General features: G+C 55.7%; 1 protein-coding gene across 1 annotated transcript; it reads left to right on the top strand.

The window, feature by feature from the left end:
* The first annotated feature begins 1,447 nt into the window (after window positions 1-1,447).
* On the top strand, window positions 1,448-12,938 carry LOC143828244 (uncharacterized). The gene is made up of 4 exons (XM_077318522.1): window positions 1,448-1,524; window positions 9,026-10,942; window positions 12,325-12,413; window positions 12,652-12,938. Exons 1-2 carry the CDS (start codon window positions 1,448-1,450, stop codon window positions 10,500-10,502), a joined length of 1,554 nt encoding a protein of 517 aa, XP_077174637.1. The 3' UTR covers window positions 10,503-10,942; window positions 12,325-12,413; window positions 12,652-12,938.
* The last annotated feature ends 14,652 nt before the right edge of the window (window positions 12,939-27,590 follow it).

The raw sequence follows: 27,590 nt of genomic DNA, 5'->3' as shown, positions 1-27,590 counted from the left end.
GGCAGCTGCGGGAGTTGCACACTTTGGCTTTTGTGGACGTGCCTGAAGCCGCCCTTGGTTGCCGCCAAGGAAAGGAGCAAACCCCCCTTCTTCATCCAGCCTAGAGCAGTTAAGATCAATGTTGCTGAATCTTGTTCCTCAGGTCTAGCAATGTTCCTCAGGTCTAGCAATGCCATTGCTGTTCTTGGCACGAAACAGGTGTTAATTGCAGATATCAATGGGAATTGTTAAATGCAGCTATCAGTTCCCATGGGCCCCTGCCAGCAGGCAGGATTGTAGTCCATGGACCCCTGGTCAAAAGGCAGAGGGAAAGACAAAGAGCTAATGAGGAGTCCTGCTGGGTGGGGATCAAAAGTCCATCTCGCACAGATCCCGCTGGGGAGCTCACAAGGAAGGCATGGAGGCAACAGCCACCAACAGCCAAAGGTATGCTGCCTCTGAACATGGAGGTTCCATTTGGCAATACTCTTTGGCTGCCACCTTCGAATCCTGCTTCATCCTTTGTGATGTGATGGGATCTTCTTGGGGTGCCTCCCTCATTCTTGAACTTGGAGTCAAGATCCATAAAGATGGTTGGCATTCTCACAGGTGAGGCCAGAAGAGAGGAGGAGGAGGAGGAGGAGGAGGAGGAGGAGGAGGAAGGCGAGTTGGGAGCCGGCCGCTAAAGTGGCCTTGAATCCTTGCTGTGACCGTTGGGGACTCTCTTGTGGGAATGAGGCCGTTTCCATCACGCAGGTGGGTGAACTCCCTCCCTCCCCCCCACCTCTCACTGCCCGGCTCCATTCCCATCAAAACATGTCGCCAGAAGAGCACCATTTCCCCCGGCAGCCCCATCTCCGCCAGCCAAGGGGGGCGCGATGAGTCAGTCGTGTCTCAGGGAGGCCGAGTCTGGCCAAGAAAGGACAGGCTGTGTTTTCCCACCGTGGCTCGAACAGGGGAGTGAGAAGGGGATTGCCATGGTGGGATCTTGCAGAGCAAGGGTAGTCAACCTGTGGCCCTCCAGATGTTCATGGACTGCAATTCCCACGAGCCCCTGCCAGCAAATGCAGCCGCAGTTTGACTACCCCTGGAAGCACTATGAGAGCTGTTTGTGGGTGCTGTGGCGCCCCTGGGCACTGCGTTGGGGACCCCCGCGTTATGTTTCAAGCTTCTCAACCCGCCCTAGAAACCAGGACACAGGAGACATTGGGGGGAAAAGAATGAATTTTTGTGTCTCAGTTTGCCCGCTGTGCGGGGCTACGCGCGATAACATCCTCCCTGCACATCTGTGGCCGTGATAAAACGTGGACCAAAGATCCCCACAGCAGCTCCAGCCTGTAGCCATTGTGCCACCTCAGCCCCCGCCCGCCGCCCCCCACAAACACTTAGAAACCGGGTGAGTTTGTTTTGTTCCGAAGGGTGGGCCAGTTTGCGGCTGCGTTTCCAAGGACCAATGAGCGTTAGCGGGATGCTGATGCACACGTGCATGTTCACGCCACCGCAAGCGCAATTTCCTGTGTGTGACGAGCAACTTCCTCAGTGCCTGTGAGAAGAAGTCAACAATCTCGGGGTGGGAGATTCCCTCCTCCTGCCCCCCTCCCCTCTATTTAGAGGCCCTTGTGCAAGCACCAGAAATGAGAAGTCGGCCGGGATGTGCTGAGGAACCAAAAGAGCCCGTTTCCCACCCGTGGCCCTGCCGGACCGGCTAGCCGGGCCTTTTCCTTCCCAGGATCCTCCGAGCCCAAAATTCCCTTCCCAGAATCCTCCGAGCAATGCCCAGACCACCTCCGGCATTCCGCGTTTCGTTTTAGCACCAGCCCAACGTGCCGCCCGCAAGCACCGTTCCCACCCCACCCCCCAAGTGTTTTTGGTAAGCGGGCAGGGCCAGGTGGGGATTCTGCCCAGCAAGGCTTCTGATTGGCCATTGGAGATCTGAGTGGCAGCACAGCTGTGGCGGCCATTTGGTGGGTGGCTCCGCCTCTTGGGGCAGCCATTCTGTGGACGTGCCCACTACTGTGGGCGTCGTTCTGCCAAGGACCCAGCTTGAGGTCCGAGGAAGGATCGTCAGCCTGCACTGCAATTGGCCAAGGCACGGCTAGATCCCGCTTGCCAGATCCGGTCAGATTAAAGTGAGACTGACCAATAGCGCGCCCTGGCAGGAAGGTCCGTCATGGGGATTCTGGATGAAAGTTGGGGGTGGGGGTGGGTTTCTTCGTTCAGTTCTTGCCTTTTTGGACCATCATGCTGGTATATGAACTCATGCTGGTATATGAACTGGTTAAGAGTGGCAGCTTTTAATCTGGGGAGCTGGGTTAGAATCCTCACTCTTCCTCCACATGCAGCCAGCTGGGTAATCTTGGGCTAGTCACAGTCCAGTTAGAGTTGTTCTCACAGAGCAGTTTCTCTCAGAGCTCTCTCAGCCCCGCCTACCTCACAGGGTGCCTGTTGTGGGGGAGAGAATGGGAAAGTGATTGTAAGCGACTTTGGGCAGTGAAAAGCAGGGTATACAGTCCAACTCTTCTTCTTCTGGGCGCTGAAACTACAGATCATAGAATCATAGAATCACAGAGTTGGAAGGGACTTCCTGGGTCATCCAGTCCAACCCCCTGCACTATGGAGGTTGGCAATTTACATGGTGCCCACGGGCAACATGTTGAGTACGCCAGTTCCAGACCAGGGGTGGGCAAACTGTGGTCCTCCAGAGGTCCATGGACTACAATTCCCATGAGCCCCTGCCAGCGAATGCTGGCAGGGACTCATGGGAATTGTAGTCCATGGACCTCTGGAGGACCACAGTTTGCCCACCCCTGGTCTAGACTGGTCTCAGTGCTCCTAAGATGTCCAGCCATGAATTCCTTCAAAACCAAGAACTGATGCGTGCCAATTTTAGTTCAGCGGCTTGCATGGGTGTTTAATTGCACAAGGACATTTCAGTTCTGGTTTGAAACGAAGGGCCTGGCCCGAACATTTTGGAAGTCACCTCTTCCTCCTCTCCGCAGGGCCGGTCACTTCCGGTGTCATCACGAGGAGGACGTCTTGTACTTTCCTAACCGTGCCAGGAAGGCGCCTCGGCCGAGACCGTGAAAGCGTGTCGGCCGGCATTTGCATGGAGCCAGCGAATCCCCAAGGCGGATGCCGGAGCCGCTTTAGAAAACATTTGCCTCTGAGATGGGGAGAGCTCAGCCGAGGCCTTGGCAGGTGACATGCAAATGTGTTTTTAATTTAAGCAAACGACAAACTGCCAAGCGGAGGATTAATCAGCAAGAACTCTCCTGCCGGGCTGCCGCCCTTCCCTGCCTTGTCGGCCCTTTCTCTGCCGGGCGCATCTTTGCAGATCCCAGTTAGGGCTGCCGACTCCAGGGTGCGAAGTTTGGGGGTGGAGGAGAGGAGGACAGGGGCCCAGTGGGGTACAAGGCCCGAGAACCCCCCCCCCAAAAAAAAGCAGACATTTCCCCTCTTCAGTCTGCAGAGGAGCTGCAATTCCAGGGGGGTCCCAAAGGTCCCACCTGCAGGCTGACATCCCCATCCATGAGGAACAGCTTGGAAACTTTCCACTAGCACAATGGTAGCCTCTGCCCCGAGCCCAAGAGGGTCCCCCCCCCTGTTTTCCTGCCAGAAGACATCTCAGTGTGGCTGCCCAGGGCAGCAACACCCTATGAATCGCCTCGGGCCGCCCGGCCTCCTTCCTGGGGGTATTTCCACCCGCCCAGCCTGGCCTGGCCTCTCCCCCACAGCCTTCCCTGCCAGGGGATTTCCCCAGCGCTTGCAGGCCTTGGGCTCCGCATAAGAAGCGCCTTTCCTTTCTCCGGCGTCAATTCCTGGCAAAAGAGCAACCCCCTTCCTGGGCTGGAAGGCCAAAACCTGCCCATCCAGAGCAGGCAGGGCAAGCGTGGGCTTTCTCCCCCCCCCCGCCCCGTCCCTGTCCCCGTGCCACTCCTCTCTCCTTTTCCCAGAAATCATCTGTGTTCTCAGGGCTTTGTTTTGGGGGATTGGCAGTGCCCACGGGAACGGAAGCTCAGGGTCTGCAGTCCAGAGTTCAGTCAGTAGCAAGCTGGCCCTCTTTAGAGCCCTGCAGGGTTTACTTCTGAGCAATTCCGGAGGGGCTCTACAGCCTTTAGGGCAGGGGCAGTCAAACGGCAGCCCTCCAGATGTCCATGGACTACAATTCCCATGAGCCCCTGCCAGCGAATGTAGTCCATGGACATCTGGAGGGCCGCAGTTTGACTACCCGTGCTCTAGGGAAAGGGGGACGAGCCCTTGCAGACAACCCATCCAGCTGGGCTCTCCCCAATTGAAGTAGGTGTTACCATCTAAAGCGGGGGTCTCCAAGGTGGTCTCCATGGGTATCGTAGTGCCAACTTTCCCTAGTGCTTGGTTGCCAGACTCCAGGTGGTGACTGGAGATCTTCCAGACGACGGAGAGAAATGGCCGGTGGGGATCTCTACAGGACTGTGCCCCCCTGAAGTCCTGCCCGTCCCTAACGCCACCCTCCTCGGGCTCACCCCCAAAATCACCAGGTATTTTCCAAGCTAGACCTGATACCCACCAAGCCTTTTTAGGAAGTGGGAAGACTTCTGATTGGCCACTGCGGACAAAGCACAAAGGTCTTCATTGTGTGGCTGAGGTAAAGTGTGGCAGCCATTTTGCAGATAGCCCCGCCTCCTGCAGCAGCCATTTTGGGGCAGCCATTTTGTGGCCACGCGCACTGCACTGTGGGCCTCCCTGGGCAACCCAGATGCAAATCTCCACTTTGACTGTGGAAGTTCGCTGGTCCCATCAGAAACTTTTGGCCTGACCCATGTTGCAGGATTGTTGTTTAGAAAGCCAAGGAGGGGAGAACATTGTTGTAAACAACTTTGCATCCCAACAGGGGGAAGAAAAGTGGCATACAAATCCATAAAGGGCAAAAACAGTGCCTCCGTCCTTGGAGCCAGAGATCCGAGCGCACCAGCCATGCTCCCAGGGCACGGTGTTGCTGGGTTCAGGATAGACCTTCTGTGGGCTGGGTCCTTGCCACAGTGAAATCCCTGGTTGGGCAAACCTGTCTGGACCCATCAGGGCCGTCTGTGGGGTGGGGTGGCATCCTGTGCGCTCGACTCAGCTAAGCTGCTTTCTGCGTCGTCACCGCTGACGGTGCTCCAGGGATTTTCATCCCTCGCGAAAAACCTGTCGGAGCCGGGCCTCTCTCCCTGCTGGACGAGCGTGCACGGCTAGCAACAAACATCTGGTCGCGTAGCAACCATGAGGAGCAGGGATGGTGGGCAGAGCTGGCGCTGGCCTGCCCACAGCGACGGGCATCTCGAGAGGGCAGCCCTTGCCGCAATCCTGTCCGGGGGAGATCCTCCTGTCCGGGGGAGATTGCCCTGCAGGCAACTCACACCTGGCCTCTTGGGGGGACGTCCTGGCCCCAAAATGCCCAGGAGCCTCTTTCTGCAGCCATGCGCCGCTTCCTTCAATCCAGATGTGAATTCATGAAAACTTTAAGAAGGCCGAGTCCCTTGTCCTTCGTCTCCACTTCTGCCAGGCTGAGACCACCCGGCAGCAGCTCTTAAATTAGGGTTGCCAGCCTCCAGGCGGCGGCTGGACTCACAACGGGTCTCCATATGGCCAAGGAATGTTCCCCTGGAGGGCGACGGCCGCGTGGGCAGAGGGACTCGAGGGCTATATGTTCTGCCGGGGTCTCCCCCCTCGCCCCCTTCAGTCTCCCCCCCCTCAGATCTCCAGTTCTTTTTTAACCCAGAGCTGCCAACCACGGCTCCATTGAGGAAAATGAGCCCAGATTGCCCCCCCCCCCGGTTCCTTTGGTCATTCTGCAGCTTTGCCAGAATTGCACAATGTGCCGGCGTGGGTTTAGGAGCCGCGGTTGTGGCTGGCTCCCGAGAGGTGGTGGGAATGATGCAACTGGCCACATCGCCCCGGCCATCTGGGCACTTCCCACGGTGCGCCTGCCTGCCTGCCTGCCTGCCCCTTGCCTGCCTGCCTGCCTGCCTGCACCATTCGCGTCTCCGTCTCCTCTGTGGCAAATTTGGGAACAAGAAGCCGGTTTCAAAGGGGTGTCGCGGAGAGACCACTGGGGCGAAATGTGTGGGGGGGATTGTCCCGGGGCCACCGCTTTGTGGCAGGGTGGGAGAAGGCCTCTGCCTCTTGCTATAGGCCTGGCCTCAGCTAGAACTTGGTGCTGCCAGTCTGCAGGTGTGGCCTGGTGATCTCCTGCCTTTCCCATCAGTCTCCAAGTGGGAGAGATCAGTTCCTCTGGGCAAAATGACGCCTGGGCTGCCTTCTTTCTTGAGGTCCCTTCCGCTCCCTGCCAGCCCCAGGGCCCGACCCAAAAATCTCCAGGTATTTCCCAGCAACCTTGGTTATCACGTGCACTTTGGGGACTCAATCTGTGGCAGAGGAAAATGAGCCCAGCTTGCCAGAAGACTTGCCCCAGAAGAGGCCCGTGAAGGCAAGAGTGTCTCTGAGCATAGTATATCTTGAGGATGTTGAGAGTGTGGTCCCTGATGGCCGGAGAACCGTAGCCAGTCACCACAGCTTTCAGAGATTGTCACCTCCCAGCAGGCTTGACCCCGGCCCCGGCCCCACTCAGAATGTGTCCCTGTGCTTCATTCTCAGCATAAAAAGGGGGGGGGGACAGCAACAAGCTGCACCTCTTGAACTACAGGGCCAAGTTCACAGCAGGTGAGGGCTTTGACTGCAAGTGAGGGCCCACGTAGTAGAATCCTCTTCCATGCACAAAAGTCAACCCCCTGCATGTAGAAAAGTAAGGGCCATTCCGCACCAGGATCTATGTAGCAAATTGGTTGCGGGATGAAAAATCGCCATTTTAAATAGTGGAATTGGTCCTTATGCATACCTGCCTTTGTAGTGGAATCCAGTTGCGTTTCTATCGTTTCCCACAGGGTTCCGGTCTCTGCAAAAATCGCTAGCCAGGAAGCGCTATTGCCAAGCTCGTCCCGCCCCTGGCCGTCAATCAAACGAGCAGCCAATGGGCGGCCGTTATCATGCTCCCGAAAAGCCCCTTTCCCTTTAAGGAAGGGTTTTTAAAAAAAAAACACACGTTGCAACGAATCTGAGTTCATTCGTTGCAACGGAGAGACCCTTCTAGCTAGCAGGTGGTGTTTGAGCTGCCGTTTCATCGTTGCCACGCTCCCCCCGAGTGAAAAAAAAAATACCCCCCCCCCCACGGGCGCGATTTTCGGCCGAAAATGCAGTGAAAAGGGAAAATAAACCAGCAAACGGGACGGTGTGTTGTTTCGTGCTTGGTGACTTAAAACAGCTCTGGGGAGGGACTGCAGCCGGGGAAGCCTCGCTGGGTAAACGAAGGCTCGCCGGTGCATTGATCTCCGCTCGCTCCGAGAAAAAAAAATGGTGATCACTTTGCCGGAAGATCAGAGGAGAGAGCCAGGGGGAGGGACTTTGCAGAAACCGCAACAATGGTAACGCACAGAACTTTCCCGCTAGTGTTGCAGAAGGTTGCAAGAGTGTAGCGCTTTCCGGAGGGTGAATCCACTTTTTGGGATTTCCCTGAAAGCGCTACAACAAACCGCTTTTTGCGGATCGGTTTCAGGAGTGTTGCAGATTGTCAACGATGTTGTGCATAACAGCAAATCAGTAGCGATTTCAATTTGCAACCATTGTGCAATTTTGAACGAGTGCGGAATGGCTCTAACTTCTCACCCTGCCACCCTAGCTTTCAAGATGCAGGGAAGCCTCTTTCAACAGGAGGCCAGTATTCTGTCATAATTCTGACTATGGCCTCCAGTTTTTTTCAGTCTGTAGACACCTTTGGAATGGCGACACAGTGTGGTGGGCCCCTCCGCAAAAATGGCAGTCCCCAAATGGGTGCCCCAGACGGCAGAGACAGTCCCAAAACGGCTCACCTTCAGTCGCACTGTGCAGGCAGCTGCTGCCAAAAACACATCCGCACAGCCCGTCCCATCTTCCAAGGCCAATCAGAAGACCTTTTGGCCCCACCTATATTCTGAAAGCGCTTTGGGGGTGCTAGGAAGGGTCTCCCTGGGCGCCTGGCGGCACCATGTTGGGGACCCCTGATTTAGGCACCTGCAACAGCTGTGCATGAGACCCGGACGAGGGATCCCGCACAGCCACACCTGCTTAGAAATGGCATCTGGGGACAAATGAGGACAGGTCTGAAAAAATGCAAAACTCTCTCCAGGAGGATCCCTGGTAGCTGCAGGCTGGCGGCAGAGGGGGCGGGGGAAGGCGGGCAGGTCGGTTCCTGGAAGAGGCCGGGCACCGCTGAGTTACATAACCCACCGCCGAGGGAGCAGCCGGAGCCTTCCCACATGGCCGGTGACATCATGCTCACATGTCTCCTGTCTCGCCCTCCCCCAGGACCAATGGCAACACACACACACACACCAACGCTCCCAGGGCAGCACCCCGGAGCCAGGGGACCCGTTCAACGTGGGAACCAGGGAGACGGCGGGCGGGTGGAGGCACTTGCGGGCAAGGTGCGCATCTGTCTCGGCGGGCAGAGGGAGTGTGAGGCATCTTTCCCGCGCAAGCATGCCAGGCCAGTCTGGCAGCTCCCTCTAGGGCACAGATGGCCTGTGAGTCACAGGAGAACATCGGAAGTGCCCTGCTGGGCCAGACCAGGGAGGGCCCATCCAGTCCAGCCTCCCGTCTCACCCAGGGGCCAGCCAGTTCCTCTGCAGGGCCAGCCACAGGGCAGAGAGGCCGAGGCCTTCCTAAGGACATCAGGAGAGCCCTGCTGGGTCAGACCAGGGAGGGCCCATCCAGTCCAGCCTCCCGTCTCACCCAGGGGCCAGCCAGTTCCTCTGCAGGGCCAGCCACAGGGCAGAGAGGCCGAGGCCTTCCTAAGGACATCAGGAGAGCCCTGCTGGGTCAGACCAGGGAGGGCCCATCCAGTCCAGCCTCCCGTCTCACCCAGGGGCCAGCCAGTTCCTCTGCAGGGCCAGCCACAGGGCAGGGAGGCCGAGGCCTTCCTAAGGACATCAGGGGAGCCCTGCTGGGTCAGACCAGGGAGGGCCCATCCAGTCCAGCCTCCCGTCTCACGCAGGGGCCAGCCAGTTCCTCTGCAGGGCCAGCCACAGGGCAGAGAGGCCGAGGCCTTCCTAAGGACATCAGGAGAGCCCTGCTGGGTCAGACCAGGGAGGGCCCATCCAGTCCAGCCTCCCGTCTCACCCAGGGGCCGGCCAGTTCCCCTGCAGGGCCAGCCACAGGGCAGGGAGGCCGAGACCTTCCTAAGGACATCAGGGGAGCCCTGCTGGGTCAGACCAGGGAGGGCCCATCCAGTCCAGCCTCCCGTCTCACCCAGGGTCCAGCCAGTTCCTCTGGAGGGCCAGCCACAGGGCAGGGAGGCCGAGGCCTTCCTAAGGACATCAGGGGAGCCCTGCTGGGTCAGACCAGGGAGGGCCCATCCAGTCCAGGCTCCCGTCTCACCCAGGGGCCAGCCAGTTCCCCTGGAGGGCCAGCCACAGGGCAGGGAGGCCGAGGCCTTCCTAAGGACATCAGGGGAGCCCAGCTGGGTCAGACCAGGGAGGGCCCATCCAGTCCAGCCTCCCGTCCCACCCAGGGGCCAGCCAGTTCCTCTGGAGGGCCAGCCACAGGGCAGGGAGGCCGAGGCCTTCCTAAGGACATCAGGGGAGCCCTGCTGGGTCAGACCAGGGAGGGCCCATCCAGTCCAGCCTCCCGTCTCACCCAGGGGCCAGCCAGTTCCTCTGGAGGGCCAGCCACAGGGCAGGGAGGCCGAGGCCTTCCTAAGGACATCAGGGGAGCCCTGCTGGGTCAGACCAGGGAGGGCCCATCCAGTCCAGCCTCCCGTCCCACCCAGGGGCCAGCCATTTCCTCTGGAGGGCCAGCCACAGGGCAGGGAGGCCGAGGCCTTCCTAAGGACATCAGGGGAGCCCTGCTGGGTCAGACCAGGGAGGGCCCATCCAGTCCAGCCTCCCGTCTCACCCAGGGGCCAGCCAGTTCCTCTGGAGGTCCAGCCACAGGGAAGGGAGGCCGAGGCCTTCCTAAGGACATCAGGGGAGCCCTGCTGGGTCAGACCAGGGAGGGCCCATCCAGTCCAGCCTCCCGTCTCACCCAGGGGCCAGCCAGTTCCTCTGGAGGGCCAGCCACAGGGCAGGGAGGCCGAGGCCTTCCTAAGGACATCAGGGGAGCCCTGCTGGGTCAGACCAGGGAGGGCCCATCCAGTCCAGCCTACCGTCTCACCCAGGGGCCAGCCAGTTCCTCTGGAGGGCCAGCCACAGGGCAGGGAGGCCGAGGCCTTCCTAAGGACATCAGGGGAGCCCTGCTGGGTCAGACCAGGGAGGGTCCCTCCAGTCCAGCCTCCCGTCTCACCCAGGGGCCAGCCAGTTCCTCTGGAGGGCCAGCCACAGGGCAGGGAGGCCGAGGCCTTCCTAAGGACATCAGGGGAGCCCTGCTGGGTCAAACCAGGGAGGGCCCATCCCGTCCAGCCTCCCGTCTCACCCAGGAGCCAGCCAGTTCCTCTGGAGGGCAGAGAGGCCAAGGCATTCAATACAGCTTGGTGACCAAACCCCTCCCCATCTTCGTAGCCCTCCTCTGGACACGCTCCAGTTTCTCTCCATCTTTCTTCAGTTGTGGTGCCCAAAACTGAACACTGCAAGTGAGGTCTAACCAGAGCGGAGTAAAGTGGTAACATCACCTTGTGTGCTCTGGACACTATACTTCTTTTAACACAGCCCCAAATCCTGTTTGCCTTTTTAGCCACCGAGTCCCACTGCTGACTCATGTTTAGTGTCTGGTCTACTAAAACCCCGAGATCCTTTTCCCGCTACTTCTGCCAAGACAAGTCTCACCCATCCTATAGGGATGCTTTTGATTTTTCCTACCAAATGCAGAACTTTACATTTATCGCTATTCATTTTATTCATTGTAGCCCAGTTTTCCAAGCTGTCAAGATCATCCTGGATCCTGATTCTGTCTTCTGCTGTCTTTGCTGTCCCTCCCAGTTGAGTATCATCTGCAAATTTAACAAGCACCCCCTCCATTCCCTCACCCAAATCATTTATGGATATGTTGAACTACACAGTCCCCTTGGAGGAAAGGGCTGCTTTGGAGGGTGGACCCTCTGGCCTTGCACCCCACTGAGCCCCCCCTCTTCTCCCCAGGGCCCATCCCCAAATCTCCAGGGCTTTCCCTGCCTGGAGCTGGTAACCCTATGCCCTATCCCTTGCTGCTAGGAGAACCTGACAACTGTATTCTGACACCAACCAGGCTGAAGATGCAGCCTTTCTGGGCTGACATTCAGGGGCTGGGCTGACATTCAGAGTGTCCTCTCCCACCACAATGACCCCGTAAGTTCTAGGTTTCCGTCTCAGCCCTGGACAAGGATGGTTGATGAAGGACCCCAGACTCGTGGCCGTTCAGCATTTCTTCATTCGATCTGAGGACTCTGCACCTTGACCTTTCTTTGGTCACCCAGAGGTCGAGAAGGGTCGAGCTGCCCTTAGTTGACCTCCAGTGTCTGGTACACTACAAGGTACACTGCCTCTGAGCAAGGCGGTTCCACTAATCCAGGGGTAGTCAAACTGCGGCCCTCCAGATGTCCACGGACTACAATTCCCACAAGCCCCTGCCAGCATTCTGGAGGGCCGCAGTTTGACTACCCCTGCACTAATCCATCAAAGCTGCATTCTTCCATGGATTTGTCTCCTTCTGTGGAAAAACCCTGCCAGGTCCCATCTCTGATAACTTAATTTGAAAAGCGAAGTGTGGGGTTGAATGAAGGAAACGCCCTCTCTCCTGCTTGCTGTCCTATGAATCTTATGCTGTCCTAGGAATCTCATGATAGCAGAGTCTCAGGCGAGGATTCGGGGGACCCAGGTTCGAATCCCCACTTCTGCCACAAAAGCCCACTGTGTGTCCTTGGTTCAATGGCCGCCTGGTCCACTTTGCAGGGTTCTTGTGAGGATGAAATGGGGGACAGGAGGCGGATGTGAGCCTCGGGGTCAGATAAAGCAATCCAGACGAAAATAAATATCGTGTCAGAGACAGCAAATGTTTTTCTTCCTTCGCCTCCTTGGGGATGGCGGCTCAGCCTCTTCTGTTATCACCGCCGGTTTAGTCATCCCTAAGCAAAAAAGCCGCAAATTCCTCACCAGGAAGGGGCTCCAGTCCCTGTCTGCCCCTTTCCCGCCCCTTTGGAGAATTCCAGGCAGGGGGGCCTGATGAGGGGGCCCCCTGGCTGTTCTTTGGCCCCTCCAGTTCGGGATGGGTTTGGTCCCCTCTGTCTCTTGTCTCAGGCTTTGGCCACAAGCCCCGTCAGATGGCATTGTGCTAACATTATTGTGTCTCCCGGCCCCTCCTCATCTTTCCCCTGTTTTACTCTAGTTCAGGGGTAGTCAAACTGCGGCCTTCCAGATGTCCATGGACTACAATTCCCATGAGCCCCTGCCAGCGAATGCCGTCTTCAAGCAAAGGTTGGATACACACTTTTCTTGGATGCTTTAGGATGCTTTGGGCTGATCCTGCGTTGAGCAGGGGGTTGGACTAGATGGCCTGCATGGCCCCTTCCAACTCTATGGGCCATTCCGCACTGGGATCCATGTAGCAAATTGTTTGCGGAATGAAAAATCGCCATTTAAAATAGTGGAATTCGTCGTTATGCATACCTGCCTTTGTAGTGGAATCCAGTTGCGTTTCTATCGTTTCCCACAGGGTTCCGGTCTCTGCAAAAATCGCTAGCCAGGAAGCGCTATTGCTAAGCTGTGTCCCGCCCCTGGCCGTCAAGCAGCCAATGAGCAGCCGTTATCATGCTCCCAAACAGCCCCTTTCCCTTTAAGGAAGGTTTTTTTTAAAAAAAACACACACCCATTGCAACGATTCGTTGCAAAGGAGAGACCCATCCCGCTAGCAGGTGGTGTTTGAGCTGCCGTTTCATCGTTGCCACGCTCCCCCTGAGTGGAAAAAAAAATCCCCCCCCCCCGATTTTCGGCCGAAAACAGTGTGAAAAATAAAGGGAAAATAAACCAGCAAACGGGCCTCTGCGATGCTTGTGCTTGGTGACTTTAAACAGAGGGGCTGCAGCCAGGGAAGCCTCGCTGGGTAAATGAAGGCTCGCTGGTGCGTTGATCTCCGCTCACTCGGAGAAAAAAATATGGCGATCGCTTCGCTTCGCTGGAAGATCAGAGGAGAGAGCCAGGGGGAGGGACTTTGCAGAAACCACAACAATGGTAACGCACAGAACTTTCCCGATAGTGTTGCAGATCGGTTTCAGGAGTGTTGCAGATTGTCAACGACGTTGTACATAATGGCAAAACTGTAGCGATTTCAATTAGTAACCATTGTGCTATTTTGGACGAATGCGGAATGGCCCTATGATTCTATGATTCTATCCAGCCTATATGTAAAATGCTTCAAAGATGGAGAACCCACCACCTCCTGAGGAAGCCTGTTCCACTGAGAAACCTTGTTTTCCTGTTTGTTGCAAAAGTATTTTAAGATCTTCCCGTTTTGGCCTTCTGCTGCTTTCTGTTTGTGCTGCCACGGCTGCAGGGCTAAGCTGGTGGGTTCTTTCTGTCATTCTGCTTGGCCTTCTGTATGTTTTGCAGACAGGCACACTGCGATCCACCCAAGGAAGTCTGGCAGAGTAAGGTGTTGTGCCCCCCTGAGCATTCTTGGGACCTGGTGCCTCCAGCCAGAATTTTGCCAGATGTTTCAAACACACACACACACACACACACACACACACACACACACACACACTGGCCTCAGGCACGGTTTGCTCCATCTGAGGCACAGAAACCTCACTGATGCCAGAACCAAGAGTTTGAGATTAAATCCAAAGAGTTATCAGCTAATCATCAGGAAGAAAGCTAGACAGTCATCGGCGAGCCATGCTGATTCTGTGAATTTAGGCATATCTTGAGTGGGTGGGCAGGAAGAGGTGAAGAAGCAGAAGCTGGGTTTTTGTATCCTGCTTTTGAGAAGTCTCAAAGTGGCTTCCAATGGTCTTCCCCTCCTATCTGCACAACAGACACCTAGAGAGGTAGGTGGGGCTGAGAGAGCTCAGAGAGAACTGCTCTGACAGGACTGTGACTAGCCCAAGGTCACTCAGCTGGCTGTGTGTGGTGGAGGAGGAGGAACTGGGAATCAAACCCAGTTCTCCAGATTAGAGGCCACTGCTCTTCACGACGACACCACGCTGGATCTCAGAGTTTGGCTACTGTGGCCCCTTCTAACATACCCAAGGCAATGCTGGTCCCCACTTTGGGTTCAGGGAGAAATTTCCCTCCAGGGATCCTGGAGCCTCTTTTGCCTTCCTCTGGGCAGCGAGCAGGGGTCACTGCAGGAGTGGTAAGGGAAGGGAATTGTGAATTTCCTGAACTGTTCAGGGGGGTTGGACTAGATGGCCCTTAGGGAGACCATTCTGCTTGCTATTCCTAGGTTCCCATGGAGGAAATAAAAGGGCTGATCAAGAGGGGACCATCTGGGACCAAGGGTGCCCATGTGCTATGCCAAGAGGCCTGCCCTGGTGGCAACCAGAGGATGCTGCAGGCACAGGGTTCGGATCCTGCATAACTACTAGAAACCTGAGAACGACACTCAGGACTCCTGGCCTCCTGGCCGTTGTCAGGTCATGCTTGGATTGAGAACAGTAGTGAAAAGTGGGGTGTTAAAAAAACAGCTCTTCTTCCTGCTAGGAACGAGGTGTAAGCCATTTTTCCCGGTTCCTTCTCCACATTTCCTCAGACCTCTTTGGTGAGTCCCATCAGAAAAAGGGGGATAATTTAAATGCTCTGAACCCTGGAATAAGGTTTGGACTGCCACAAATCCTACACTCCCACATGCAGACACTGGAGCCGAGCTGCCCCCCAAAACAATCTTCACACAGACCCACAGTCTAGGGACTCTCCCCTGCAAGAAGGCCGACCAAAGACTGGTTCTGGTACCACCAGCTTCTATTTGGGTTACGCCAGGAAGCTTTTCTTGCAACGATGATTTGAATACAGAACTGGAATGGCTGCAGCTGTTTCTGAGGCCACACTGTGCAGTGTTTGTCCAGGCCCCCAGCCAGGGTTACCGGACCCTTCCTGGGAAACACCTGGAGATTTGGGGGATTTGGGGATGTGGCCTGTGAAGACAGGGACCTCAGTGGGGTAAAACGTCTTGCAGTCCCCCCTCCAAAGCAGCCCTTTCCTCCAGGGAACTGATCTCGGTTGTCCGAAGATGAGCGGCAATTCTGGGGGATCCCTGGGTCTCACCTGGAGATTGGCATCCCTACAGCGACCCCCCCTTCCCCCAAGAAGGGTCCAGAAAGGAACAGCTTCTGGAACTTGTTGACAAAACTGCCTCTGACTTTGGAGGTTCTCCTTGGCCAATCATTGATCATTTTACACCAGGGATGGCTTGCTAGCACCAAGAGCAGTGCCTCCGAGTCTGTCGGCTGCTTGGAGAGGGCCAAGCTTTCATCTCCCGCCCCCCCCCGCCCCCCGCCCTTCCCATCGCCATGGGGCTGCCAATTCTGGGTTGTAAAATGGCTGGAGATTTGTGGAGTGAAGCCTGAGAAGGGGTGGGGGGACCAATGGGGTCTCATGTCCTAGAACAGGGGTAGTCAAACTGCGGCCCTCCAGATGTCCATGGACTACAATTCCCAGGAGCCCCTGCCAGCGAACGCTGGCAGGGGCTCCTGGGAATTGTAGTCCATGGACATCTGGAGGGCCGCAGTTTGACTACCCCTGCCCTAGAATCTGCCTTTCCCTGATCTCTGTTGCCCGGAAAGTGGTTCTAGCCCCAGGAATTTTCCAGGGCCCCCCTGGAGGTTGGCAAGCCTTCCAAACCACCTGTGGGATTCCTTCCAGCTGCGACTCTCGGTCCCCGCAGCGGGGCTGTGAAACGAGGCCATCGGTGGCTTCCCTTCCTCGTGAGGCGCCCTCCTGAGCGGGCTGCAGCCTCGCCCTTCCCAGCCAGGCCCGGCCCGAACCGGTTTGGGTGCCAGGGCCTCCGCGACACAGGTGTGCCAGTCCACGTGGGCCCGTCGATCGGGAAGTGGCAGGCTGAGGTGACCTGGCAGGCGGCCAGGCCTTGGCAACGACGGGCATCCTGCGGCACCTTGGCTTCCTGGTGCCCTCCGCGGCCCTTCTGCCACCCGCACTGCCCGCCAAGGCCCCCGAGGGCCCGGCCCCTGTCTCCTGTCGGCCTCGGTCGAAGGGCTGTGCTTGGAGCACTCCGGTCCAGCCAGGGACGTGGGCCTCCTCACCAAAGCTTCTGCCCAGGATGAAAGTGGGCTGGTCCTCGAGGTGGCCCTGCACTCAGAGGCTGTTCTAGAGGTTTGTTCGGTGATTTGGTGTGCAGGCACCCAAACGCTTCTTACTCCTTGGCTGGTTACGCAAGAGATTTAACCCTGTTGGTCTTAAAGGTGCCTCTGAACTCTCCCTCCCTCCCTCCCTCCCTCCCTTCTCCAATGGTGCCAAAAGTGGCCCACAATGTCCTTCCCTCCTCCGTTTTATCCTTACAACAGCCCTCTGAGGTAGGTCTGGCACCAGGTCTGCCTACCAGCTTCCGTGGCAGTGTGGGAAATTGCACCTGGGCTCCCCAGTCCCCACCTTGGTTCTTGATACAAAAGTATTGTGGAATATCCCCCCCTGGGGTGTGGGTGGGCTTTCCATGCAAATCTGGGGTACCCTCGATATTAGAAGGGGTTCTGTCCGGGCTCACACGCACCACACGGGCCCCTCCATGTCCCTGGGAACTTTCCCCCTGCAGGAGCGTGACACAGCTCCCTGCCCCGCCCACCCCCACGATGACTCATCCTGTCCTGGCCTTTCTGCTGACACACCATGACCCCTGGGCTGGCTTCTTGCAACAGAGAGCAATCCCATACCCTGTTCCCAGCCAGTGAGTGACTCTGCCCACTGCCGGGTTGCAAGGGAGAATTCCGTGGGAGTTTCCCCACGAGATGCTCTTCGCTGTTTAACGGATCCAGTCAAAGCACTTTGCAAGGATTTAGCTCCTCTGCCGTTTAAGAGCCTTGCAAGAGCTTAGCTCCTCTGCAATTTAATTTCCGGGAGCTGATTTCCCTCCTGGTGAGGAGTTTTTAACATGCACCAGAGGACTCTGTAAGAGCTTAGCTCTTCTGCAGAGAGGGACGGTGGGCTTCTCTAAGCAAGCTGAACGGGTGGAGTTGCCAGCCTGCAGTTTTCAGCTGGAGATCTCTCGCTGTTGCAGTTGATCTCCAGGTGACAGGGATCCGCTTCCTCCAGAGAAAAGGGCTGATTCGGAAGGTGGCCTCTATGGCATTATACCCCACTGAGGTTTCCCCCCACAGGCCTCACTTCCCCCCCAATTTGTGGGTTTTTCCCAACCCAGAGCTGGAGAACTTATAGGTCAGTGTTCTTCACTGGAAGGCCTAGAATTTACCCTCGGGGGGGGGGGGAGGGCTGGAGGAGGCTTGTTGTGTTTGCAGATTTGGGGAGGACTGAGCTTGAGGTAGGAGGCAGGATCCAACCAGATGCAGAACCAGCACCAATGCACCAATGCGGGAGCCAATCCCTTTAAATCAAGCAAGCCCAACTGACCCAATTGCCCTCAGCTGCGGGAGATTCTTTTGTTTGTAGTCTGTATATAAGTTGGGGATTTCTTGGGGGGGGGGTTAGTCTTGTTGCTGCTTCCTTCAACATCTACTCGGTGCTGAGATCTCCAATAAAGAGCTGTTTGTGGGCCCAGTAGCCTGGTGTTCTTCCTACAAACCCACCTGTTTTACACTGGCAACAAGGGTAGGATCACAATGCTAAATAGGAAACCCTGGGACAGGGGTAGTCAAACTGCGGCCCTCCAGATGTCCATGGACTACAATTCCCATGAGCCCCTGCCAGCATTCACTGGCAGGGGCTCATGGGAATTGTAGTCCATGGACATCTGGAGGGCCGCAGTTTGACTACCCCTGCCTGGGAGAAGCGATGTCTACTCCTGCTAAATCACTGGAGCAGAGCTCTGTGGCGAGGGGGGGGGGGAGATAGCCCACCAGCTGATTCCCTCTAGAGACCCTTGCTCCTTGGGTGCCCAAAAGGGGCTGTCTGACTGCTGCACATGACCACTATGTGTCCTTTGTTTTGGGATCTGTGTGGGGAAGAGGAGGAGGGAACCATTTCAGCGGTGTGTGTGTGTGTGTGGGGGGGGGAACATGCCCCATTGGCAGCGCAGGTATGTTTGCTTGGCAAGGCCCTGAGCTCTGAGCTACCTTGAGCGCTCCCCTGAGTCATGCGCGGGGCGGGCGCAGAAATGCTCAAAATAAATAACTAACCCAAAGAACAGGCAAAGCTGAGAAAGAGCCGTGAGTGTGGGCCAAGTGCTCTGGGAAACCGTGATCCCTTTTGAGGGTTTGAGACGCCGTTGACAAATCAGCAAAAAGGGTTTTCGGGGAAAAAATTGGTCTCTCTCCTGGTTCAGAGGGATCGGAGATCTGAGGGTGGGGGGGAGCAGGGCCTTGGGAGGGTCTCCAGCACCAAAGTCCACCTTCCAAAGCTTTTCTCTGTATTTATTTTATGAATGAATGAATGAATGAATGAATGAATGAATGAATGAATGAATGAATGAATGAATGAATGAATGAATGATAAACTACTTTTGTGGTCTGGAGATTGGTGGTAATTCCAGGAGATTCCAGCCCCAGTTAGAGGCTGGGTGCCTTAAGACCCCAGCTATGAAGACTGAGCTACTTGTAGTGTTGCCAAACTCCAGGTGGGAGCTGGAGAACTCCTGGGCTGACCACTGATCTCCACGTGACAGAGATCCGTTCTTGTGGAGAAAACGGCTGCTTTGGAAGGTGCTCCTTGGCATTACACCCCAATAAAGTCCCTCCCCTCCCCAAACCCCACCCTCCTCAGGGCCCACCCCCCAAAATATTCCAATATTCACAAGCCTGGAGGTAGCCCCCAAGTGACTTGCTAAAGCGAACGGGTCTCGGATGTCCTCTGGATTTGATCTGAGCTTCCATGCCCGTCCTGACCCTGTTAGGATGCAAGCTGAGTCCTGACTTGAAGAAGGAGTTGTCGTGAGCATGGACAGAGTGCTTTCTCATTGCTGAGGGGTCACCATCGCCCAGGCCTGCACACCAGGGGGAGGGCAGGCTGGTGGGTGTGACTTTTCTAGGACTTTATGAAACACCTTCCTGGCGAGATCTCCTTTCCCGTCCTGTGGTCTTCCTTTCGGGTGGCATGTTCCCTTCTGGGGTCATTTCTCCGAAAGCCCTTTGCAGATCCCCCCCTGCTGCCGCCACACACAGAAAGCTGCTCTTCCCTGTTCCAAAACAGCCCCAGCAACACAAAAATCCCCCCGGACAACCTCGCTGGCAGAGCCCCGTCACGTGCCTGGCCGTAACGGGAAGAGGGAGAGTTTTCAGAGTCACCAAGATATATTTGGCTTATGCTGAGTAAGGAGTTTCCACCTTCCTTCCTTCCAGGCCCATCCCTCTCTTCCTTTCCCCCAATTCCTCTGCTGCCGAGTCTTCTTCTTCGGCCTAATTTGAGGACAGTCTCTGATTCACCCCAGAACTATCCAGAGAGAGAACAAGATGTCTCTTTTGGGGGGGAACCGTTTCCCCCTCCAGAGCCGGTTTCCAGAGCCGTTCCTTCTTTCCCCAACTTGGCTGCATCGCTTGAGATATTCACCCCCCCCCATTAGTGCCCCCCCATTGCTCACTTTCTGGTTTCACTCCAGGAAGGCTCAGTCAGCCGAGCAGATTATTAACATCCTTCCCTTCTCCCCCACTTTGCTTCCCAACTGGGAACCAAAGTGGCTTATTTTGAGCCTCACAACAACATTGCAGGGTAGGCCAAGTGGAGATATGAACCCAGGTGCTGCGGCTCCAGTCTGGAGATTTGGCACCGGAGAGGGGAGGATTTGGGGGACAGAAGGCCTCTGCAGAGCCATAGAATAAATACACCCTCCAGACCCACTTTCTTCAGGGGAACTCATCTGGAGGTTCATCCTGGGTGTTAACAAGAATGACCCCTTTGTCCATGCTCAGAAAAAGGAGAAGAAGTTGGTTTTCATATTCCACTTTTCACTACACGCAGGAGTCCTAAAACAGCTAACAAAACACCTTTCCCTTCCTCTCCCCACAAAAGACATCCTGTGAGGTCGGTGAGGCTGAGAGAGCCCTGAGAGAACTGCTTTGCAAGCACAGGTCTAAGAGAATTGTGACTGGCTCAAGCTCACCCAGCTGGCTGCATCTGGAGGAGGAGCAGCGAATCAAACCTGGTTCTCCAGATTAGAGTCCATAACCGCGACACTGCACTGGCTCTGCACCAGCCAATGCACCAAAAAAGGCCCTTTCCTTGGTGGGGCAGCAGAGTGGTTACAGCAAAGAGCTTGCTTGGGGTTTCCTGAAGTCAACAAGATAATGAGCTCCAAACAGAACAGCAGGTGACGCACCAGGTGACTGAGTCTGTTTGGAGGCCGTCTCCTAGGAGAACTCTTGCATTGCACAATCCCCGACCGGCTGGGGAAATGTCACGAAGAAGCTTCGAGGTTTTAAGGGGCTGGAAGAATGTTCCCGCTAGTTCAGGAAGGGCTTGGGCCCGCTCCAGGATTCATTTTTTAGAAACGGGATTCTCCACCCCACAACACTCTGTGTGTGTGTGTGTGCGTGTGCGTGTGTGCGAGAGAGAGCACATTTCAAACAAAGAAACAAATCTGTGCGGCTCAGCCAAGCAGCTGTCAACGTACTTTATTAGTTTTGGAGTTTTCCCCTTTTCTTAACATGACACAGATCCGGAAATTCCTAATGGGAAACAGTTGAAATTCTGTTTTGGGGAGAGGAAAGAGGACAGGACAATGGGAAGATGGGAATGCATGGTTCTCGTTTCCAGTCCGGATTCTGGGAAGGGTGTGAACCTGTGGGGCTGTTGAGTAAGGGGGCACCTTAACCAGGGAATTGAGATTTGAGGGAGGGGACAGTATAGATATCAAGCCCCTTACTGTGAGGTAGAGCTGCCAACTCCAAGCTGGAGAATCCTGGGGTGGGTGGGGTTTGGGGAGGGAAGGGACCTCAGTAGGGCAGGGGTGGGCAAACTGTGGCCCTCCAGATGTCCATGGACTACAATTCCCATGAGCCCCTGCCAGCATTTGCTGGCAGGGGCTCATGGGAATTGTAGTCCATGGACATCTGGAGGGCCACAGTTTGCCCACCCCTGCAGTATGGTATAATGCTGTACCAGAGGTGACCAACCTGTGACTCTCCAGAGGTCCATGGCAGGGGCTCATGGGAATTGTAGTCCCTGGATCTCAGAGTCACAGGATGGCCATCCCTGTGCTGTACAGCCCACCCTCCAGAGCAACCAGGGGAACCAACCTCGATTGTCCAGAGAGATGTTGTCATTTCAAGAGATCTCCAGGGCCTGCTGGGAGTTTATCAACCTTTGGTCTCTTTGTGGCATTTCAGAGATTCAGCAGAATTGTTTCTTTTATGACTCATGTGATCCTGTGGATGCTCTGGAGAAATGTGTCCAAGAACGGAGCAGTCAGGTTAAAATGCATTCATCCCTTCAACTCAAGGGCCTAGAGAGGCATGTGCTTTTTAATTTACTTGTGTGTGTTATTTTATTCACTGGAGGGCTGGCTGGAGAGATTCTCCACCTAAGTGCCTCTGACCATGAGCAGAACCCCTTCTTTTAAATTGTCACAGGCCAAGGGTCAATGCCATGCTTCGGCCACAAACAGTTCACACCTCCACAGTGACCCACTCTCTTGGGGGGCCTGCGTCAACACACGGCTCTCTCAGCCTCCCATGGGGATAATTATCTTGGTCTACCTGGCAGGGTGAATGTGCAGGCTGCAGCAAACAAATGCCAGGGGAATATCGATGTTAGCCCCAATCAACAGCGATGAAAAAGGAGTTTTTGCACATCTTAGAGATTAAAAAGTTGATTTTCTTTCCGGCCGAAGCATTCGTTCACCATCAGATATATATACGACAGATACAGATCGCCCCGTGTTCTTGCTTATTTGTACACAAGGTGATTATCTCTAAGCTACCGTACGTCTCCCGGGCACTCTTGTGCAAAGGAAACCAAAACCCAGAAGCGCTGCCCCTGGAAGTCCCCACCACTAGGGGACCATAACGGTAGTGATAAAAACACCTTCCAAACACTGCAACTCAACACGGTTGCTAAGGCTGGGTGGGGGGATTCTTGGAGATTTGGGAGTGGGCTATGTGGACCAGGAAGGACCTCAGTGGGGTGCAATGCCCCAGAGCAGCCATTTCCCCTGGGGGAAGGGAACACTGCAATCCGGAAATCAGAGAGACTTCTGGGAGACCTCTCGGTTCAGAAATACCTGGAGATTTTTTCCGGCAGGAGGAGGGGGGTTGAAACCTGGAGAGTGCAGGATTTGGGGAGGGGAGGAAAGGGGAGGGGCTTCAGTGGGCGACGTTGTTGAGGAGTTCACCTTCCAAAGCACCCAATTCCTTCCAGTAATTTGATCTATGTCGGCTGGAGAGCAGTTATATTCCCCGGGGATCTCTTTCCATCACCTGGAGGTTGAGCACAAAAAGAGGAGATCCAGCCCCCAGCAGAGACTGAAGAAGAGAAGAGAGCTGACAAAATGGGTACGGTCAAACTGAGACTTTTCTTAATTCTTGAAAATGAAAGCCAAAAAGAGGCTGATACATAACTTGTTTTCAAGGGGACGCCTCTTCCTTAGCGGCTCCTGCCTCTTAGGTTTCAACGCTTCAAGGAATCCTTATCCATGGTTCCTCTATATATTTGTGAAACAGCCTAAGGGGTGGGACGTGTCCGGCTGTCCAAGTTGGAATAGGGCCAATCAGGGTGCAGCCAGCAAACCTGGCTGCACCCTGATTGGCCCTACCCCTGCAGTTCTCACCCTCCGTCCCTGGACTCTAGCCTCTTTGCTCTCAAATGCGCCTCAGTGCCTGGAGCCAGAAGCAGGTAAGGGGAGAGGCCCTGGGCAAAGGGTCGTGGTGGAGGGCCTGCTAACGAGGGCCTCTTGGCCTGCTGACTGCCTGCTGCCAGCTGCGGCCCAAAGCCACTTTAAGCTGCCTGGCCGGGGGCCAGGGGAGAGGACCCTTTCAAGGCCCATTCTTAGGAACGGGCTTTGAAGCTAGTAAATTCATAATCAGCTACAAAGACTATGCAGCTGGAGCGTATCCAAAGGGCCTCCAGTCTAGTGTTCCAGAAGTGGGATCAATGTGGCAACAAACTGCCTCTGTAAGGGATCCCAGACCACATTTGGGCTTTGGCCTTTCATCTCCAGGAAGATACAGATGCCCTGTTTGACTAGCTTTCTTCTCCTCTTTGACCGGGAGGTTGGCAGCTTGAGCCGGACTCTACTCCAGGTCCCTCCAGACGGGAGACGGCCTGGTTCTCCCAGCCAGCAGAGGATGGCTTTTGCAGGCGGCTCTGCCTTGGAAGGGCTACGCTTGGCTCTTCCTCCGGGGCCTTGTTTGCACGCCGGAGAGGCCAGCCGTTTCCGGGATCAGCAGCAGCTCAGGCACCGACACACAGCAAAGCAAACCTTCAACACCTCTGAGCACCTGGCTGTCAGCCAGGCCTTAGCTTCACACCAGGGGACTTCCCGGCCGCCAGAAATCGAAGGCTGCCAGCTCCAGCTGGGGAAGTACCTGGAAATCTGGGACGTGGAGCCCGGGGAGGGTGGGATTTGGGGAGGGGAGGGACCTCAGAGGGGCCTGAGGCCTAAAGGCCACCCTGCAAAACAGCCATTACCTCCTGGAGGCTGGTAGTAATGTGCATCATTCAACAGCGTCTCTGAAGAATACCCAGCAGGGGACTCTGGGGGAGAGGTGCTGGTAGCATAGCAAGAGCAGGAACTTCTGGTTGTTTCTCAAATAATCACGTTCTGTATCCTGGTTGGCTCAATTGGAGACTTCCTCCTCCTTTGAGCACACTTCCGGATTTCCACACCCGTTAAATGTAGTGAAATGCTTACCTTACACCAGGGGAAGTCAAACTGCGGCCCTCCAGATGCCCATGGACTACAATTCCCAGGAGACAAATCCATGCTGAGTTCCTTGGATCACCAAACTGCCCTCCAGATGTTTGCAGATATCGAGGGGATATTGGGGGAATCTCCAGCTGCCGCCTGGAAGCTGGCAACCCTGTGAGGTCCCGTCCCTCTCCCCTGACCGAGCTTTGTCTCCTGAGCGCTTGTACTGCAGGCAGCTGATTTGCCAGGCAGCTTGTAAGACGTGGGGTCCCGGAACAGGTTAGTCCAGGGGTAGTCAAACTGCGGCCCTCCAGATGTCCATGGACTACAATTCCCAGAAGCCCCTGCCAGCGTTCGCTGGCAGGGGCTTCTGGGAATTGTAGTCCATGGACATCTGGAAGGCCGCAGTTTGACTACCCCTGGTCTTTGGAAACATCAACTCATTCTGAGGAGGAAAGTGTGTGTGGGGAGGGGGGGGGACGAGCAACCCTCGGCCTTGGGACAAAGGCCAGACGTCACCAGGGGATTTGGGTGTCCTTCAAGGGGCTCGAGCATGGAAGAGACTCCGTCTGTGTCATAAGCGATATCCTCTCACTCAAAAGCTGGGCTCATGTGGGTTAGTGCGCAAGAGATGTTCCCCCACTGGGGAGGGGGGTGCCTGTGGTTCATCTGCATTTCCCCGCCCCATCCCCTGATGATCTTGGGACTTTGGTCCCACTCCGTCAGCTCCGCGCTACTCCTGGTCAAAGCAGGCCTGGGAGAGGGAGGGAGCCAGCTCAGTGGGGGATAGTGTCATAGATCCCCCCCTCCCCAAAGGGGCCATTTTCTCCAGGGGAACAGATCTCTGAAGCCAGAGACTGGTTGGGATTCAAGGAGCACCTGAGGAGGTGGGCAACTCCATCAGAGGCTGTGTGACGCCCCCGTCTCTCCCCGTCTAGCTGTTACTTCCAGGTGAGAAGGGAAACTGGTTCCCGAATAGGCCACCCCCTCCATCCGGGGACTGGGAAATTTGGAATTATAGTTCGCAGCAGCACAAAACGTCAAACGCAGCCTGGTTGCAGACGAAATACCAAAGATCCTTCCACCAAGCAAGGAGGAGTTGGAGGAATTGGTTCTTAGATGCCGCTTTTCTCAACCCGAAAGAGGCTCAAAGCGGCTTCCAATCACCTTCCTCTCCCCACAACAGAGAGGCAGGCTGAGAGAGCCCTGATATTACTGAAGAAGAAGAAGAGTTGGTTCTTATATTATTATTTATGCTGCTTTTCTCTACCCAAAGGAGTCTCAAAGCGGCTTACAGTCGCCTTCCCTTCCTCTCCCCACAACAGACACCCTGTGGGGTGGGTGAGGCTGAGAGAGCCCTGAGATTCCTGCTGGTCAGAACAGCTTTCTCAGTGCCGTGGCGAGCCCAAGGTCACCCAGCCGGCTGCATGTGGGGGAGCGGGGAATCGAACCCGGCATGCCTGATTAGAAGTCCGCACTCCTAACCACTCCACCAAGCTGGCCCTCCAGGTGTTTCCCAACTTGGAGCTGGCAACCCCCACCCCCACCTTCTTTCTAAAAACACTCCTTGGTGGGCGCCCCGCTGGGGATCCAGGCAGCGTTTCCCTGTTGAGGGCTCTGCAGCCCGAGGGGAACAAATCGCCTTGCCTACGCCAGCCTCTTCCCCCCACACTCACACCTGGCCCCCTCGTGCCTCCCTTTCATCATGGGAGCAGGTAATCTAGGCCAGAGGTTTCTGCCAGCGGAGAGGAAGTCGAGCCCCGGGTGAGAACAGCCACCTGGGGCCGGGAGCCGCCACCTGACCTTTGTGGTCAGGCCCGTCCTCTTGAGCTGGGGAGCGGCAGTGGGAGAACCAGGTGACCCACCCACGGGTGCCGTCCGAGGCCAGAAGCGTCACCTCTTTGTGGGGGAGTTAAGAATAGCACATCCGGCAGAGCAGGCGGGCCGGGCGGGATGGGGCGGGGGTGGGGGGCTGCTGCCAGGAGCTAATTATAACCCTCCGCGAGTGACGGGCGGAACGTGACATCGCAGAGGCCGGGCACCCAAAGGTGCTGATGGGTCTGACTCCGGGTGCCTGTGACCTTCGTCCCGCTTGCAGTGTGGGGGTGTTTGTTGGCGGCCTGTTTTCAAAACCGCGTTCTGCGTCCTGGCTTTGCTAGCTCCTTGTGGGTCGATGTTTCCTTCAACCGAGAGGGAGCGATTCTCTGTAGCATCCAGCCCCTTGCAGCAGTGGCGAGCAACCAAGCAGGAGAAGCGCAACATGGACGTGTGGTTGAGAATGTACATTCTTTGGGCATGAAAACACACGTGAGGACAGTGGTTTGGGTCCTTTGGGCCGCTGACTGCCCCCCCCTCCCCAAGGCAGCAGGCCCGACAGCCCCCGCAAGGCCACCAAAGATTGGGGATTGGGTCGCCTTTGGGATTGCACCGTGTGCCTGTCCAGGACAGCCGAATGTGGGCCCTGTGTGAACATGCCCAGGCCACAGCGGGAACATCGCCACGGGGTTGCGGTGTTCCCAGGCCAAAATGTACCAGGGGGTGAAGTCACCAGGCTGCGGTTTCTCATCGGTAACGGGCGGAGGGCTCTGTTTGTGCCTAGAGGCACGGTTGTTTACACGCGGAGAGCTCGTGCCAAGACCGGGTGAGGCTGGAAGAGTTATTCTGAATTTCTGAATGGCTTTTTGGCTTTGGAAGACCAGAAGCCATGGATTTGTTAAATTCTTTCCATTACGGCGCTACCTTTGGCAATTTATTTCCCAAAAAGTCTCTCCGAGTTTGGCTTTCTGACACTGGGCAGGGGGTGCCACCCCAAAATGGCTGCTGCAGGAGGAGGAGCCAGCCACAAAATGGCTGCTGCAGGAGGAGGAGCCAGCCACAAAATGGCTGCTGCAGGAGGAGGAGCCAGCCACAAAATGTCCTCTTTTTTTTTTTTTTTTTTTTTGGTGTCTGTTGTCTTTGGGGCTCCTTTAAAAAAAATGATGAAAACGTCCTCTTTAAAAGTTGGAAGGTCGGGAATATTCTGAGTTAGTAGCAATTACTGCAGCCTCAAATGCAGGGCTACTCACAGTTAGATTTGTCCCAGTGACCACTTGCTTGAAATAGTCATCCAGGAAATATGTCTTCTTTATTGCTTTCAAAATATGGGAACCCCACTCTAATAATAGCTTCCGAAGATTTCGGACATATACTCGGTTTAACCAAACGCCTTTTCATCTCCAGCAGCCAATCAGAAGTCCTCCTCTGAACCAGGAAAGGGGGCAGTGGGCAATATGGACCCTACGGGTACCAATTTGGGGATCCCTGTCCTTGTCATGAACCCCGGTTCCTGACCCCTGTTTCGCCTTTGTTCTCCCGGACACTCCCGGACAGTTGGCTATAAAGCACTAAACCCATAAATCACCTTTTGGTCCTTTCCCTCCCTTTTGCGTTCCAAAGAGTCTCTCTGCCAGGACCCCTCCTGGCTTCCTGGCCTTGCTAGCTAGTGAAGTCTCAACACTTGTAACTTTTTAGATCAAAGTAGATGCCAGATGGCTCTCCTGAGAACTATTGTAATTCCCGCCTGATGTATCCCTCGTCCCCCTCCCTTATTCACCCTCAGGTATAAAACCCCCCATGGGGACTATTGATTTGTTGTCTCTGCCAAAGAGTTTGTTCATCGAACTTTTCCTGTTGATGCCTTCTTGTATTAGTCTGCT

This window comes from Paroedura picta, unplaced genomic scaffold, assembly GCF_049243985.1.
Source record: "Paroedura picta isolate Pp20150507F unplaced genomic scaffold, Ppicta_v3.0 Ppicta_v3_sca21, whole genome shotgun sequence".
NCBI classification, from domain to species: domain Eukaryota; kingdom Metazoa; phylum Chordata; class Lepidosauria; order Squamata; family Gekkonidae; genus Paroedura; species Paroedura picta.
The sequence above is the reverse complement of the archived record's forward strand: the minus strand, read 5'-3'. Positions and strand labels throughout refer to the sequence as shown.